The sequence below is a fragment of the Eumetopias jubatus genome, unplaced genomic scaffold (genome assembly GCF_037043125.1).
Source record: "Eumetopias jubatus isolate StellerSeaLion01/CBP00866 unplaced genomic scaffold, mEumJub1_p1.0 scaffold_11, whole genome shotgun sequence".
Lineage (NCBI taxonomy): Eukaryota > Metazoa > Chordata > Mammalia > Carnivora > Otariidae > Eumetopias > Eumetopias jubatus.
The window spans coordinates 66456933-66471599 of NW_028274817.1; the positions used below are offsets into that span (position 1 = coordinate 66456933).

Below are 14667 nucleotides of genomic sequence, written 5' to 3' on the forward strand. Positions count from 1 at the left end.
ATTTCTATAATAGAAGTCCCAGAAGAAGAGAGAGAGAAAGGAGGTTTATTTGAACAAATTATAGCTGAAAACTATCCTAATCTGGGGAAAGAAACAGACACTGAAATCCAAAAAAGCACAGAGAACTCCCATTAAATTCAACAAAAGTTGATGATCACCAAGACATATCATAGCCAAATTCACAAAATACACAGACAAGGAAAGAATCCTGAAAGCATTAAGGGAAAAAAAGTCCTTAACCTATAAGGGAAGACAGAACAGGCTCCCAACAGATATCTCCATAAATTCTTGGCTGGCCAGAAGAAAGTGCCATGATATGTTCAATACGCTGCATGGGAAAAATATGCAGCCAAGAATATTTTATCCAGCAAGGCCTTCATTCAGAACAGAAGGACAGATAAAGAGTTTCCCAGACAGACAAAACAAAAGGAGTTCATGACCACTAAACCAGCCCTGCAAGAAATATAAAAGAGGCCTCTTTAGATGATGGACTCTGAAAAACAAACTGAGGTTTCTGGAGGGGAGGAGGGAGGGGGGATGGGTTAGCCTGGTGATGGGTATTGAGGAGGGCACATTCTGCATGGAGCACTGGGTGTTATGAACAAACAATGAATCATGGAACACTACACCAAAACAAATTATGTAATGTATGGTGATTAACATAACAATAAAAAAATTAAAAATAAAAGGAAAAAAAAAAAGAGGCCTCTTTAGATGGGGAAAAAAAGAAGACCAAAAGGGACAAAGATTAGGAAGGAACAGAGAACATCACCAGAAATACCAACTTTACAGTTAATACAATGGCACTAAATTCTTTTTTTCATTCTTTTTTTTATTATTATGTTATGTTAATCACCACACATTACATCATTAGTTTTTGATGTAGTGTTTCATGATTCATTGTTTGCGTATAACACCCAGTGCTCCATTCAGTATGTGCCCTCTTTAATACCCATCACCAGGCTAACCCATCCCCCTACCCCCCTCCCCTCTAGAACCCTCAGTTTGTTTTTCAGAGTCCATCAATTCTTATCTATCAATAATCACTCTGAAAGTAAATGGACTAAATACTACAATCAAAAGACATAGGGTACTAGAATGGATAAAAAAAAACAACAAACCAAGATCCATCTATCTATATGCTGCTTACAAGACTCATTTTATTTTTTTTACTGTCATTATTAAGACATATATTTCTTTTTTTCAAATTTTTATATAAATTCTAGTTATTTAACATAAAGTACAATACTGGTTGCAGGAGCAGAATTCAGAGGTTCGTGACTTACAACACCCAGTGATCATCATAACAAGTACCTTCCTTAATACCCATCACCCATCAAGCCCATCCCCCCACCCACCTCCCTCCATCAACCCTCAGTTTGTTTACTATCATTAAGAGTTACAAGAGACTCATTTTAGACCTAAAGACACCTGCAGATGGAAAATGAGGGGATGGAGAACCATCTATCATATCCATTAGTGGACATCAAAAGAAAGTCACCCTAGCCACACTTACATCAGACAAACTAGATTTTAAACCAAAGATTGTAACAAGAGATGAAGGGCACTATATCATAATTAAGGGGTCTATCCATCAAGAAGATGTAACAATTGTAAATATTTATGCCCCCAACTTGGGAGCACCCAAATATATAAATCAATTAATAACATATATAAAGAAACTTATTGATAATAATACAATAATAGCAGGGTACTTTAACACCACACTTACAGCAATGCACACACCATCTGAACAGAAAATCAAGAAGGAAACAATGGCTTTGAATGACACACTGGACCAGATGGACTTAACATACATATTCAGAACATTTTATCCTAAAGACTAGAATACACATTCTTTTCAAGTGCACATGGAACATTCTCCAGAATAGATCAAAATACAAGGTCACAAATCAGTCAGCCCTCAATGGGTACAAAAAGACTGAGTTCAGACCATGTGTATTTTCAGACCACAATGCTTTGAAACTTGAGGTCAACCACAAGAAAAAATCTGGGAAGACCACAAATACATGGAGGTTTTAAAGAACATCCAACTAAAGAATGAATGGGTTAACCAGGAAATTAAAGATGAAAAAAAATGATTGAATGATACATGGAAGCAAATGAAAATGAAAATACAACAGTCCAAAACCTTTGGGAGGTAGCAAAGCTGGTCGTAAGAGGGAAGTATAGAGCAACACAAGCCTACCTCCAGAAGGAAGAAAAGTCTCAAATACACAGCCTAACCATACACCTAAAGGAGCTAGAAAAGGAACAGCAAATAAAGCCTAAAGCCAGCAGAAGAAGGGAAATAATAAAGATTAGAGCAGAAATAAATGATATAGAAACCAAAAAAACTAGAAAAGATCAATGAAACTAAGAGCTGCATATTTGGAAGAAAAAAACTGATAAACCCCTAGCCAGACTTATCAAAAAGAAAAGAGAAAGAACCCAAATAAATAAAATCATGAATGAAAGAGGAGAGATCACAACCAACACCACAGAAATAGAAACAATTACAAGAGAATATTATGAAAAGTTATATGCCAACAAACTGGGCAATCTGAAAGAAATGGACAAATTCCTAGAAACATACGAATGACCAAAACTGAAACAGGAAGAAATAGAAAATTTGAACAAACCCATAACCAGTAAAGAAATTGAATCAGTGATCAAAAATCTCCTAACAAACAAAAGTCCAGGGCCAGATGGCTTTCTAGGGGAATTCTACCAGATATTTAAAGAAGAATTTAATATCTATTCTTCTCAAACTGTTCCAAAAAACAGAAATGGAAGAAAACTTCCAAACTCGTTCTATGAAGCCAACATTACCTTGATTACAAAACCAGACAATGACCCCACTAAAAAGAATTACAGGCCCATATCCCTGATGAACATGGATGTAAAAATTCTCAATAAAATACTAGCAAATCATATTCAACAAGACATTAAAATTATTCACCACAATCAACTGGGATGTATTCCCGGCTGCAGGGGTGGTTCAATATTCACAAATCAACCAATGTGATACACCACATTAATAAAAGAAAGGATAAGAACCATACGATCCTCTCAATCGATGCAGAAAAAGCATTTGACAAAATATAGCATCCATTCTTGATAAAAAACCCTCAACAAGGAGGAATAGAGGGAACATACTTCAACATCATAAAGGTCATATATGAAAGATCCACAACTAATATCCTACTCAATGGGGAAACCCTATGAGCTTTTCCTCTATGGTCAGGAACAAGACAGGGATGTTCACACTCATCACTACTATTTAACATACTATTGGAAATCTTAGGATCAGCAATGAGACAACATACAAAAAAATAAAAGGCTTACAAAGCGGCAAAGAAGTCAAACTGTCACTACTTGTAGACAACATGATACTCTATATAGAAAACCGAAAGACTCCACCACAAAAGTGCTACACTTTTAATAAGTAGGAGAAAGACAAATACCATATGATTTCCACTCAAATGTGGAATTTTTTTTAAAGGGACCACCTGAAAAATGAGAATTTATTATTTTTTAAAAATTTTTTAATTTTATTATGTTATGCTAGTCACCATACATCATTAGTTTTTGATGTGGTGATCCACGATCCATTGTCAAACGTGGAATTTAAGAAGCAAAAAAGATGAACATATATGAAGGGAAAAAAAGCAAAAAGAGAGAGTGAAACAAACCATAAGAGACTCTTAAGGACAGAGAACAAACTGAGGGTTAATGGAAGAGGTGGGTGTGGGATGGGCTAGATGGGTGGTGGGTATTAAGGAAGACACTTGTTATGATGAGCACTGCGTTTTATATGTAATTAATTAATTAATTAATTCAGCAAAGTTGCAAGATATAAAATTAGTGTATAGAAATCTGTTGCGTTTCTACACACCAATAATGGAGGAGCAGAAAAAGGAATCAAGGAATCCATCCCATTTACAAATGCACCCAAAACCATAAGATACCTAGGAATAAACCTAATCAACGAGATAAAAGATCTACACTCTGAAAACTATAGAAACTTAAGAAAGAAATGGAAGATACAAAGATACAGGAAAAAATTCCAATGCCATGGATTGGAAGAACAAACATTATTAACATGTCTATACTACCCAAAGCAACGTACACATTTAATGCAATCCCTATCAAAATACCACCAGTATTTTTCATAGAGCTAGAACAAACAATCCTATAATTTGTATGAAACTACAAAAGACCCTGAACAGCCAAAGCAATTTTGAAGAAAGCAAAGCTGGAAGCATCATGATTCCGGACGTCAAGCTCTATTACAAAGCTGTAATCATCAAGACAGTACGGTACTGGCACAAAAACAGACACATAGATCAATGGAACAGAACAGAGAACCCAGAAATGGACCCACAGCTATGTGGTCAACTAACCTTTGATAAAACAGGAAAGAATATCCAATGGAAAAAAAGTCTCTTCAAATAATGGTTTTGGGAAAACTGGACAGCAACATGCAGAAGAATGAAGCTGGAACTCTTTCTTACACCAAACACAAAATAAATTCAAAATGCAGAAAACCTGAATGTGAGAAAAGAGGCTATTAAAATCTATTAAACTATTAAAATCCTAGAGGAGAACACTGGCAGTAACTACTGTGACATCGGCAGTATTAACTTCCTGCTAGATACATCTCCTGAGGCAAGGGAAACAAAAGGAAAAATGAACTACTGGGACTTCATAAAAATATAAAGCTTCTGCACAGCATAGGAAACAATCAACAAAAATAAAGGGAACCTACGGAGGAAGAAAACATATTTTCAAATGACATATCTGATAAAGGGTTAGTACCCAAAATCTATGAAGAACTTATAAAACTCAGCACTCAAAACACAAATAATCCAGTTAAAAAATGGGCAGAAGACATGAATAGGCATTTCTCCAAAGAAGACATCCAGATGGCCAACAGACACATGAAAAGATGCTCAACATCACTCATCATCAGGGAAGTGCAAATCATAAGTACAATGAGATACCACCTCACACCTGTCAGAATGGCTAAAGTCAACAACTTTGCATCCTGGCAAGGATTTGGAGAAAGGGGAACTCTCTTACACTGTGGGTGGGAATGCAAACTGGTGCAGACACTCTGGAAAACAGTATGGAGGTTCCTCAAAAAGTTAAAAATAGAGCTACCCTAGGACCCAGCAATTGCACTCCTAGGTATTTCCCCCAAAGGATTCAAAAGTATAGATTTGAAGGGGTATATGCACCTGGATGTTTATTGCAGCACTATCCACAACAGCCAAACTATGGGAAGAGCCCAAATGCCCAATGACCGACGAATGGATAAAGAAGTGATATATACATACAATGGAATATTACTCAGTCATAAAAAGAATGAATTTTTGCCATTTGCAACAAGGTGGATGGCGCTACAGTGTTTTATGCTAAGCGAAATAAGTCAGAGAAAGACAAATACCATATGCTTTCATTCATACGTGAAATTTAAGAAGTAAAAAAGATGAACATATGTGAAGGGGAAAAAAGCAAAAAAGAGAGAGTGAAACAAACCATAAGAGACTCTTAAGGACGGAGAACAAACTGAGGGTTAATGGAAGAGGTGGGTGGGGGATGGGCTAGATGGGTGGTGGGTATTAAGGAGGACACTTGTTATGATGAGCACTGTATTTTATATGTAAGTGATGAATCACTAAATTCTACCCCTGAAACCAATATTACACTATATTAATTAACTAGAAATTAAATAACAATTTTTTAAAATTAATTAATTAAAAACAAGGATTATTTTCAATATTTGGGGTGGGAGAAGTTAGGGTTAACATAGGGTTGCCAGATTTAGCAAATAAAAATACAGGACACCCAGTTAAATTTGTATTTCAGAAGTATGTCCCATTCAATGTTTAGGATATACGAAGAAAAGTTCATTGTTTATCTGAATTCAAATTTAACTGGGTGTCCTGTATTTTACCTGGTAACCTAAGAAAAAAGAACTAAACAGACTCAAATTCAGTTCTATTATGGTTTTGTTTGTTTTTGATTTTGATTTTTTTAAGCAACAGGTAAAAGCAAAGTGGAACATAAAAGCTTTTCCGGCAGGTTTAAACCAAAGGAATGTTTTATTTAGAGTTAATGGTTAGTTAAAGATCTGAAAACATAAACTCTATTTCCAGAGCTGTTTTGTTATAATGTGATCACTACAATAAAGAATAACTCCAAGGTTTGCCATGGCATGCAGATGTTTTGTAAATGATTTTCTGCCCCCTTCCTTCACCCTCAGAAACCCCCTTCCCCCAGTCAAGTACTTGGAGCAAAACTAATCTGATGTGAAAAACTAAAAATATATATATATTGCTTTTACTACCTGCCAGATACAAGTCAGCAAGGCCACAATCTCTAGCACCCTCTTAAAAAGCTATTAAAATAATGTCAATATTTACTTGCACCTCAAAGCAGAGTTTAATCTAAGTGTTCAAAATCAGGTAGAAAAAGAAGAGAAACTATCATTTTCCCTTAGAATCCTGGCTTCAGTCATTCAGAAGTTTAATTTTTTTATAATGATTGAATATTAATTCCCTTATGTGTCTGGTACTGTGCCAGGCCAGATTTTCTTTGTGCCTCCCTGGAGTACAGACTAGTTGGTGAGACGTTACTAGGACATGCCCGATAAACATTATTAACAAGAGTATGCATAGTTTAAAGAGGTGACTCCTCCTTCCTCGCCTAAAAGCCAGTTAGAAAATTCACGTGTAGGGGCGCCTGGGTGGCTCAGTCGTTAGGCGTCTGACTTCGGCTCAGGTCATGATCCCAGAGTCCCGGGATCGAGCCCCGCATCGGGCTCCCTGCTCAGCGGGAAGCCTGCTTCTCCCTCTGCCTGCCACTCCTCCTGCTTGTGCTCTCTCTCTGTCAAATAAATAAAATCTTTTAAAGTTAAAAAAAAAAGAATGTGAGTTCTATGTATAGTTAAATTCCTTTTACTGTCTCCTGGCCCTTATGAATGCAATTAGAACCATGCACAAATCGAAACACAAAGGCTGGCACAGCTCTTCACAGTTTGTAACAAACGTTCAGACAGTATCTTGTTTCAGCATCCCAGGAGTTCCATGAGATATTACCACATCCTCATTTAACAAATGATAAAGCTGAAGCACAGAGATGCTAAACATCTTGCCTAAGATCACTCTGGATCCTGCTGTCTCTTTCCAAACTCAGAAAAGGAAAAAAAAAAAAAGATTTCACTTACACTCAGGTTTACTATACAACCCAGGATTTTCTGAACAATGCAGTAAAATCAAGTATTGATGCTGTCATATATGAATGCTGAACTCCATGCCCTCTCCAAATCCTACAGCAACAGTTTATCCTTACATTGTCATGAAGACCCCTTTGTGAAATGTAATGAAAGCTAACGAATCCTTATCCCATTAAAAAAAAAGGCACATATGCAAATGTTCATAGTAGCATTATTCATAATAGCTAAAGAGTGGAAACCACCCAAACATCCATTGTCTGAGGACAGATAAACAAAATGTGGTATATCATCAATACAGTGGAATATCACTCAGGTAAAAAAGGAATGGTGTACTGATACAATGTGGATGACACTTGAAAACATTATGCTAAATGAAAGAAACTAGTCACACAAAAGACCATATGTTACATGACTCCATTTATATGAAATGTCCAGAATAGGCAACTTAACAGAGACAGAAAGTATATCAGCGGTTGTCCAGATTAGTGGTTGGGTGGGTTGAGGGGCAATGGGGAGTGACTGCTCATGTGCACAGGCTTTCTTGCTGAGGTAATGAAGATGTTCTAAAATCGATTGTGGTGATGGGTGCACAGCCATGAACACATTTAAAAAACACTCAATTGTGCACTTTAAATGGTGTATTATATGGCATGCAAATTATATCTCAATAAAGATGTTATTTAAAAACAATCATTAAAATACACATAATGAAGAATATTTCCCAAATCATTTCTGATAGTTCACCAAGTCCCTGAAACCCATCCACAGGTGCGGTGGTGTCCAAGAGTCAAGGTCAGTAACTCCTGATCTACAGGAACAAGACTCACCATCCTATTTTCTTTGTTCTACAGATGAGTTTTATTTCAGCTTCCCCTACTGCAACTATCAAACCTATACCTCCTACTTTTTAAGATCACCATTTCCATCTATTAGATCACATGACCACAGTAGTTTTCAATATTGATTCATTACATCTAATAGGTGAGACAAGACTGATACACAAATAACGACATACAAAACAGAAGGTGAATCTTGTATTTAAAAAGCCAGGGAAGATCAGCAAGGAAGAACGATTAAAGGAAAGCTTCTTGACAGAGGAATGCTGGGTTTGATCTTGAAGAATAGGTAGGATATGAAAACGAAGAGGAGTAAAGGAAGGAGTAAAGAGAATTTCAGAGGAGAGCAGAATCAAGGACGTTTCAGAATAGTTCCTAGGAACCACGAAGAGAGGCCTTAATGTCAAGGTCAGGATCCTGGGACTTTAACTAATAGGCTCTAAGAAGCCAAGGAAGGCTGCTGAGTAGGGTAATCAAAGCTCTATATTAAGATTGTTCAGGAATATGTGGGAGTATGCGGACGGCAGAAAAACTGAAGGCCAGGAAACAAATAGGGAGCCTATTAACAATAGTATGAAGAAAAAGTTACTACAGTATGATTTAGAGAATGACATCTTGACCCAGCAGCAATTTTAAAAGATTAAGGGACCCACTGAAAAAGGAGTGCTTCGACATGCAGTAGCTACTCATTTAAGGTGCTGCCAATATAGAAACCAGCTGTGGTTTATCATAGTACATATCTCCCTTGAAAAACCCCATCTACAACATGAGTTTTGAGATCTCAAGACAGAATTTAACATTACTTTTTTGGCTATTTGTGGGATTTTACTTGGTTGTTTGTGGGATTAGGAGGGGGCGCCAAAGATTCCTTTAGGTTCCCCTTTGCGCCATTAACTCTACAGGAAACATTTGAGGTTCTGTAACTTCACGAAAACGAATCCTGATAAGAGCTGAATGATAAGCTTCCACGTGACCAACAAAACCCAAACTCCAACACTGAAAGCCCTCAGGCAAAATGACGTATTTGCAGTAGCAAACACTAAACGGCCAGAGAACTTGTTGAGCACAACAGAATTCCCTTGAAATTGCTTTATTTCTATTTGTGAGCCCGAGGTGATTTGTGGCGTGGCATAACCTCGGCAGCAACCACTTCTGGGTGATAGACCAGCACTGGACAGATAGCGTGGGCGCGTTTACAGCCAGGACTGGCTGAGGATTAGGATTCGCTCAGAAGAGACAAAAAGGGAGCCGGGGGCTACTTAAAAGTATTCCTCCTCTTACCCGGCGATGTTAAACGCAGGGACTAGGAAAGACAGGGTTGGCGGCCTGAGTCACGTGACACCCTGCCCTGCCCCATCCGCACAAACTAGATTCCCAGAGTCCAAAACATTCCCCCTGAGCCCTTTTACTTCCAGTCCCTGTCCCCTCCTCCCCCGCCTTGAGACACCCTCCACGTCCCCTTCCCCTTCTGATCTCGGCTCACTTGTCCCGGATGATGGTCTGCAGCTCCCGGATCTGATCATTCATAGGCAGCAGTTTAAGCTGCGCCCCGTTCTGCTCGGAGACTTCGCGGTCCTCTAGGAGGGATTCGCTGGTTGGTGCGTCACAGTTGCCACCGCCACCGCTGCTCTCTAAGTTGAGGCTGGCCGCGCTGCACGCCGGAGGACCCAGCTCAGCCGGTACGCTAGAAAGAGCATGCCCTGCGAGGAGAGTCGGCTTGGCCTTGAAGGCGCTGTTTCCCCCGGCCTGGTCTGAGATCAGGTCGCCAGGTCGCAGGGGCTCGGAGCTTCGGGTAGAGACAGAGTTTGCTTTCTGATTGTGACAAGGCACGGAGTCCGAACACCGTAAGTCCATGGCCGTACACCAGGCCCCGGGCTGTCCCTGCGGCTACCGACCCCGAAGGCTGCAGGAGCGCAGGGAGAAGGGGCCGATGCTCATCAGCTCTCCTGTTCGCCCTGGACGCTTCCAAACTCTTACCCGGGGTTGGCCCTCTCACCCCCCGGCTTCGGTAGGTTCCCCTCGGCGCGCTGCGTCCCTGCCCCGCCCACACCGGACGTACGGCCTGCCTCGACACTATTGGCTTCTCTCCCTGTCGCTCTCCAGCGAACTGCTTGTAACCCTTTGAGTCCCCCGGCTGCCTGGGTTCCCACACGTTAGCCTCGCGGACGGGATGAGGCCAGGGTTGGCTGGTGGCAGGCTCTTCCAGGAGCCCTTAGGGGTTCTGCATACAAAACTCTGGGTGTGTGGTAGAGCCAGAAAAATCTAGGGGTGGAGAGTGATAAAATGATTACATATATAAGGCCCATTGGTTTTAGACTTTGTGTCTTGGCCGAGAGATTATACTTCGGTAACTGCATCTTCAGTCAGCTTGTCTGTGTCACCAAAAGGGAAGTAAAAACTGCCTGGCAGGCTGCCAAAGAGCCCGCCCTCTACTAGACTGTTCCACAAACTGCAGCTTCCCGAGTGTGCTTGACCGCTAGAGTTTTCCTTATCTTCTTTATTCGCTGGGACCTACACTGAACGGTTACCATGGGGATTCTGACAGCATTTCAGATCCACGACCACTTTGTTTATTTTAAGTACTTGGAAGAACACTTTTTTGATTCTTTTGGGAAAGAATGTCAAGGCAGCAGTACTTTTCAACACCAGTGTGGTGTTAGAACAACCGGAGGTCTTGTTAAAATGCAGGTTCTCATGGCCTACCTTTGAGCTATAACGTGAACATCAGAAACCTGGTAATTCTGCTAAAAAAAAATGTTGAGTGGCATTTAACAAGTCCCTTTCCCTCTCTGGACTTGCCTTTCCCCATCTATCAGTGAGATGCGTTAGCTATTTGACTCCTAAATGTTCTTCCAATTTTGACATTCTATAATTCTATTTTGCCTTCCAAAAAAAAAAAATTCTTAAAATTTTCTTTTCCACAGAGGCACATAAGCAACACATGAGAGATTGAAAGTAACATGAGTAACAGATAAGAGGAATATCCCGGCCTCTGGCGGGACTTGAGCCTTGATCTGGCTCTCTGTTTTCAATTTTTTGTTTGTTTGTTGTTTTGGTATTTGTATTCATGGTATTTTTATCCCTTTGTTTCACTCCCATTTTCTCTGCTTTGTTCCTAACCCTCTAGGTCAGTACACTATTATCTGTAATTATAGAGTTTAAATTTGATTGGATGATAAGAATTGCAGCCTAGAACTGTAATCCCAGTCACTTTTGAAAGCTTGTGCATTTTTCCACCTAGCACTGAATGTAGTTCAAAGGGTCTCTGGGTTTAAAAGACAAATCTGGCTACTTTGCCAATGGATGCTCTACAGGAAAACACTGCAGTACAGTATTGTTTCGTTATCAGTAATTTAAATGAAGTAATGACTTTAAAATGGTATCTTGAGATATTACACGACTAACACCGTACTGTAGTCATTTTTGTCTAGTTTCTCATCAGGCAAATGGCTTCGTTCTCAGTGCCACAGAATATGAGTTAGGGCAGTACAATTGCTAGTGTGTCTTGTATTTTCACTCATAGGAAATACCCATACATACACTTACCTATATTAACCAATAATCATTAGCAAATCTATGTATCTAGTTATTTAAGATGCTATTAAAGCACAATTCACTAATGAGTATTCATAATAACACCTAAAATTTGGTGTTTGTAATTTACAAAACGCTTCTACACATTCTCTCATTAAATTTTCAAAAAAAGCTTGAGGTTTACTAAGCCCCCTTTAGAGAACTTATCTGTGTGATTCTTTTTCCTAAAGTGACTTGTCCAAGGTCACACATCCAAAAAGCAGAACCAAGACAGAAACCCCAGTGTTTTGACTTCAAGTGCAGCCTTCTTCACACATACCGACAGAACCATGAAATCATTCAGTTAAGAAATGCTAGTTGAGCCCTTACTATTTGCCAGGCATGTTGCTATGTGCTAGAACAGATACAAAGAAAAATGAGTGAAAATCTTGAAATTCTCCATGGTGGTAGAGGTCATGGATAGTATGGAACTTTGAAAACCAAAGGACAATATTAAGCAGCATGGAAACCGAAACCAAAAATGCTAATAACAGAATTGACAAATTTGAATTTAGCTCTCTTGCTCACATTTTTATGGAGGCATGAAGCCAGATAAAGCAAAAGCTGGAAAATTCTCCTGTAGTAATTGAGATAACTGTAAACTTCATTTTAGGTTGTGAGCTCTAAATTTGATATAATCCCTAAAAATTATGGGAAGCAACAAACCAATTGCTTGTATCAATAGAAATCCTTCGCATACATCTACATAGTACCTTTAGAAAGCACTTATATATAGGTTATCTCATTCAACCTTATGGAGTAGTGAGGCTAAGTATTATAATTCCTATTTTACAGGTGAGAAAATTGAGACTTAGGGAACTAATTTAGAGTTACATTCTGAATAGTAGAGTTGGGAGAAGGCAAAAGAGAATTCATATTAATATAAACTCTATTTTCTATGCAGTATGCTTTAGTTATCTCGTTTAAGTCTTTCAACAACCTTAGGAGGTAGGCTGTATTTGTTATCTATTATCTGTTATTTTACTGATAACAAAACAAATGTAATGAGATTAACTTGACACTGTCACACAGATAGTAAGTGCAGGAGCAGAGATTTTTTTTAAAAAGATTTCATTTATTTGTCAGAGAGAGAGAGTACAAGCAGGGGGAGTGGCAGGCAGAGGGAGAAGCAGGCCCCCTGCAGAGCAAGGAGTCGATTCGGGACCAATCCCAATTGTGACCTGAGCCGAAGGCAGATGCTTAACCAACTGAGCCACCCAGGCGTCCCAGGAGCAGAGATTTGAACTGAAGTATGATCAGGTCAATTTGACTGTTCCTATAACCCAGGTCCTCAGATTTGTCCAAGTTATATTCCCCTGCTGTAGACCACACTTCATGTTTGTGCTGGAGAGTATCTCACCTGAAATACCAGATTTAACCTATGAACCAAAAATTGTGCTATATGACTGAGCTGGGGGATCCTGATATAATTGTTAATACATAGTTCTCAGATGAACTCCTTGACAATCCCTTTGTGGCCTAAGCTCTAAGAATTCTTTAATTCAAGTTGACTCTGGTGATGCTTAAGCCATTGCATTGTTATTTTAAATGTCTTATGAACAAAAATTTTAATTAAAAGGATAGCCAATGATCTGAACAAATACTGTGATTTGTTTCTTTCCAAACGAATAGCTACACCAACTTTTAGATGTATGCCTTAGTTCTATGGCTTCAGATAATCTCAAAATTTCTATTTGCATATCTTTTCAAATGTATACCTTTTTTTTTTGCCATTTACTCATCCTGCTTTCAAAATTTTTGAATCACTTTTGAACTACATATTTCCAGCCTTTTGAAGTTAGTTTACTTGTAAGTACAAAGAGCCTCCTGTAGATCTTAAACAATTTCTGGTAGGGTGTATGGGGCAGGACAGGCAGATCATTTATAAAGGATTATTCCTTGTTCTAAGAAAGAAAATACCTTGTATAAGAGGTATAAAATAGAACCTGTTAATATGACATATTAATAACTGAGGTGTCTTTTTAAAAAAGATTTTATTTATTTGAGAGAAAGAGAAGGAGAGGGAGCATGAGCAGGGGGAGGGGCAGAGGGAGAAGCAGGCTCCCCACTGAGCAAGGAGCCTGATGCGGGACCCCATCCCAGGACCCTGGGATCATGACCTGAGCCAAAGGCAGATGCTTAACTGACTGAGCAACCCAGGCACCCCCTGAGGTGTCTTTTTTTGTGTTTTGTTGATTTTTTGTATCATATGCTTTGAAACATTTATATTTTTCTTTTGTGTAAATTCCAAAGGTATTTTTTTCTGGTTACCTTGGGACTTACATAAGATATTTTGTAACAGTATAGTTTAAGTTGATAACAACTTAAGTTCAATCCCATAAAAACTCTACACTTTAACTTCTCCTGCCCCACTTTAACTTATTGTCACAGTTTACATTTATTCCTATTATGTATCATTAAACATATTTTACTTATCGTTATTTGTAATAATTTTCTTTTTTTAAGTACATTCTATGCCCAGCGTGGGGCTTGAACTCACGATCCTGAGATCAAGAGTCACATGCTCTACTGACTGAGCCAGCCAGGCACCCCTATAATAATTTTCTTTTAACTTTTATATTTGAATTTAAATTTGTTTACTCACCACCATTATACTAATGCAGTGTTCTTTCATTTGTCTATATATTTACCTTGACCAATGAGTTTCATATTTTATTAGTATTGAGTTGCTGCTTAGTGTCCCCTTTGTTTCACCTTGAAGAACTCCCTTCAGCATTTCTTAAAAGGCAGGTCTGGTGGTGATGGAGTCCCTCAGATTTTGTTTGGACAGTCTTTATCTCTCTTTCATTTTTCTTCTCCCAAGTTTATATTTAAATTCCAATTAGTTAACATACAGTGTGATGTTAGTTTCAGGTGTAGGAGTCATTGATGCATCACTTACATACAACACCCATTGCTCATCACAAATGCCCTCCTGAATAGCCATCACCCTATTAACACATCTCCCCACCAATCTCCCCTCCGGCAACACTCAGTTTGTTCTCTATAGCTAAG

At 38.8% G+C, this 14667-nt stretch overlaps 1 protein-coding gene across 4 annotated transcripts in view; it reads right to left on the minus strand.

The window, feature by feature from the left end:
- The window catches only part of UPRT (uracil phosphoribosyltransferase homolog), a 54753-nt gene extending 44646 nt beyond the window's left edge, over positions 1-10107 (minus strand). For all 4 annotated transcript variants that reach the window (XM_088028727.1, XM_028101519.1, XM_028101517.1 and 1 more), the window contains exon 1: positions 9563-10107. In XM_088028727.1, coding sequence (XP_087884853.1) covers positions 9563-9933 — 371 coding nt within the window. In that variant the 5' untranslated portion in view covers positions 9934-10107. The remainder of the gene's footprint in view (positions 1-9562) is intronic.
- Between the last annotated feature and the right edge of the window lie 4560 nt (positions 10108-14667).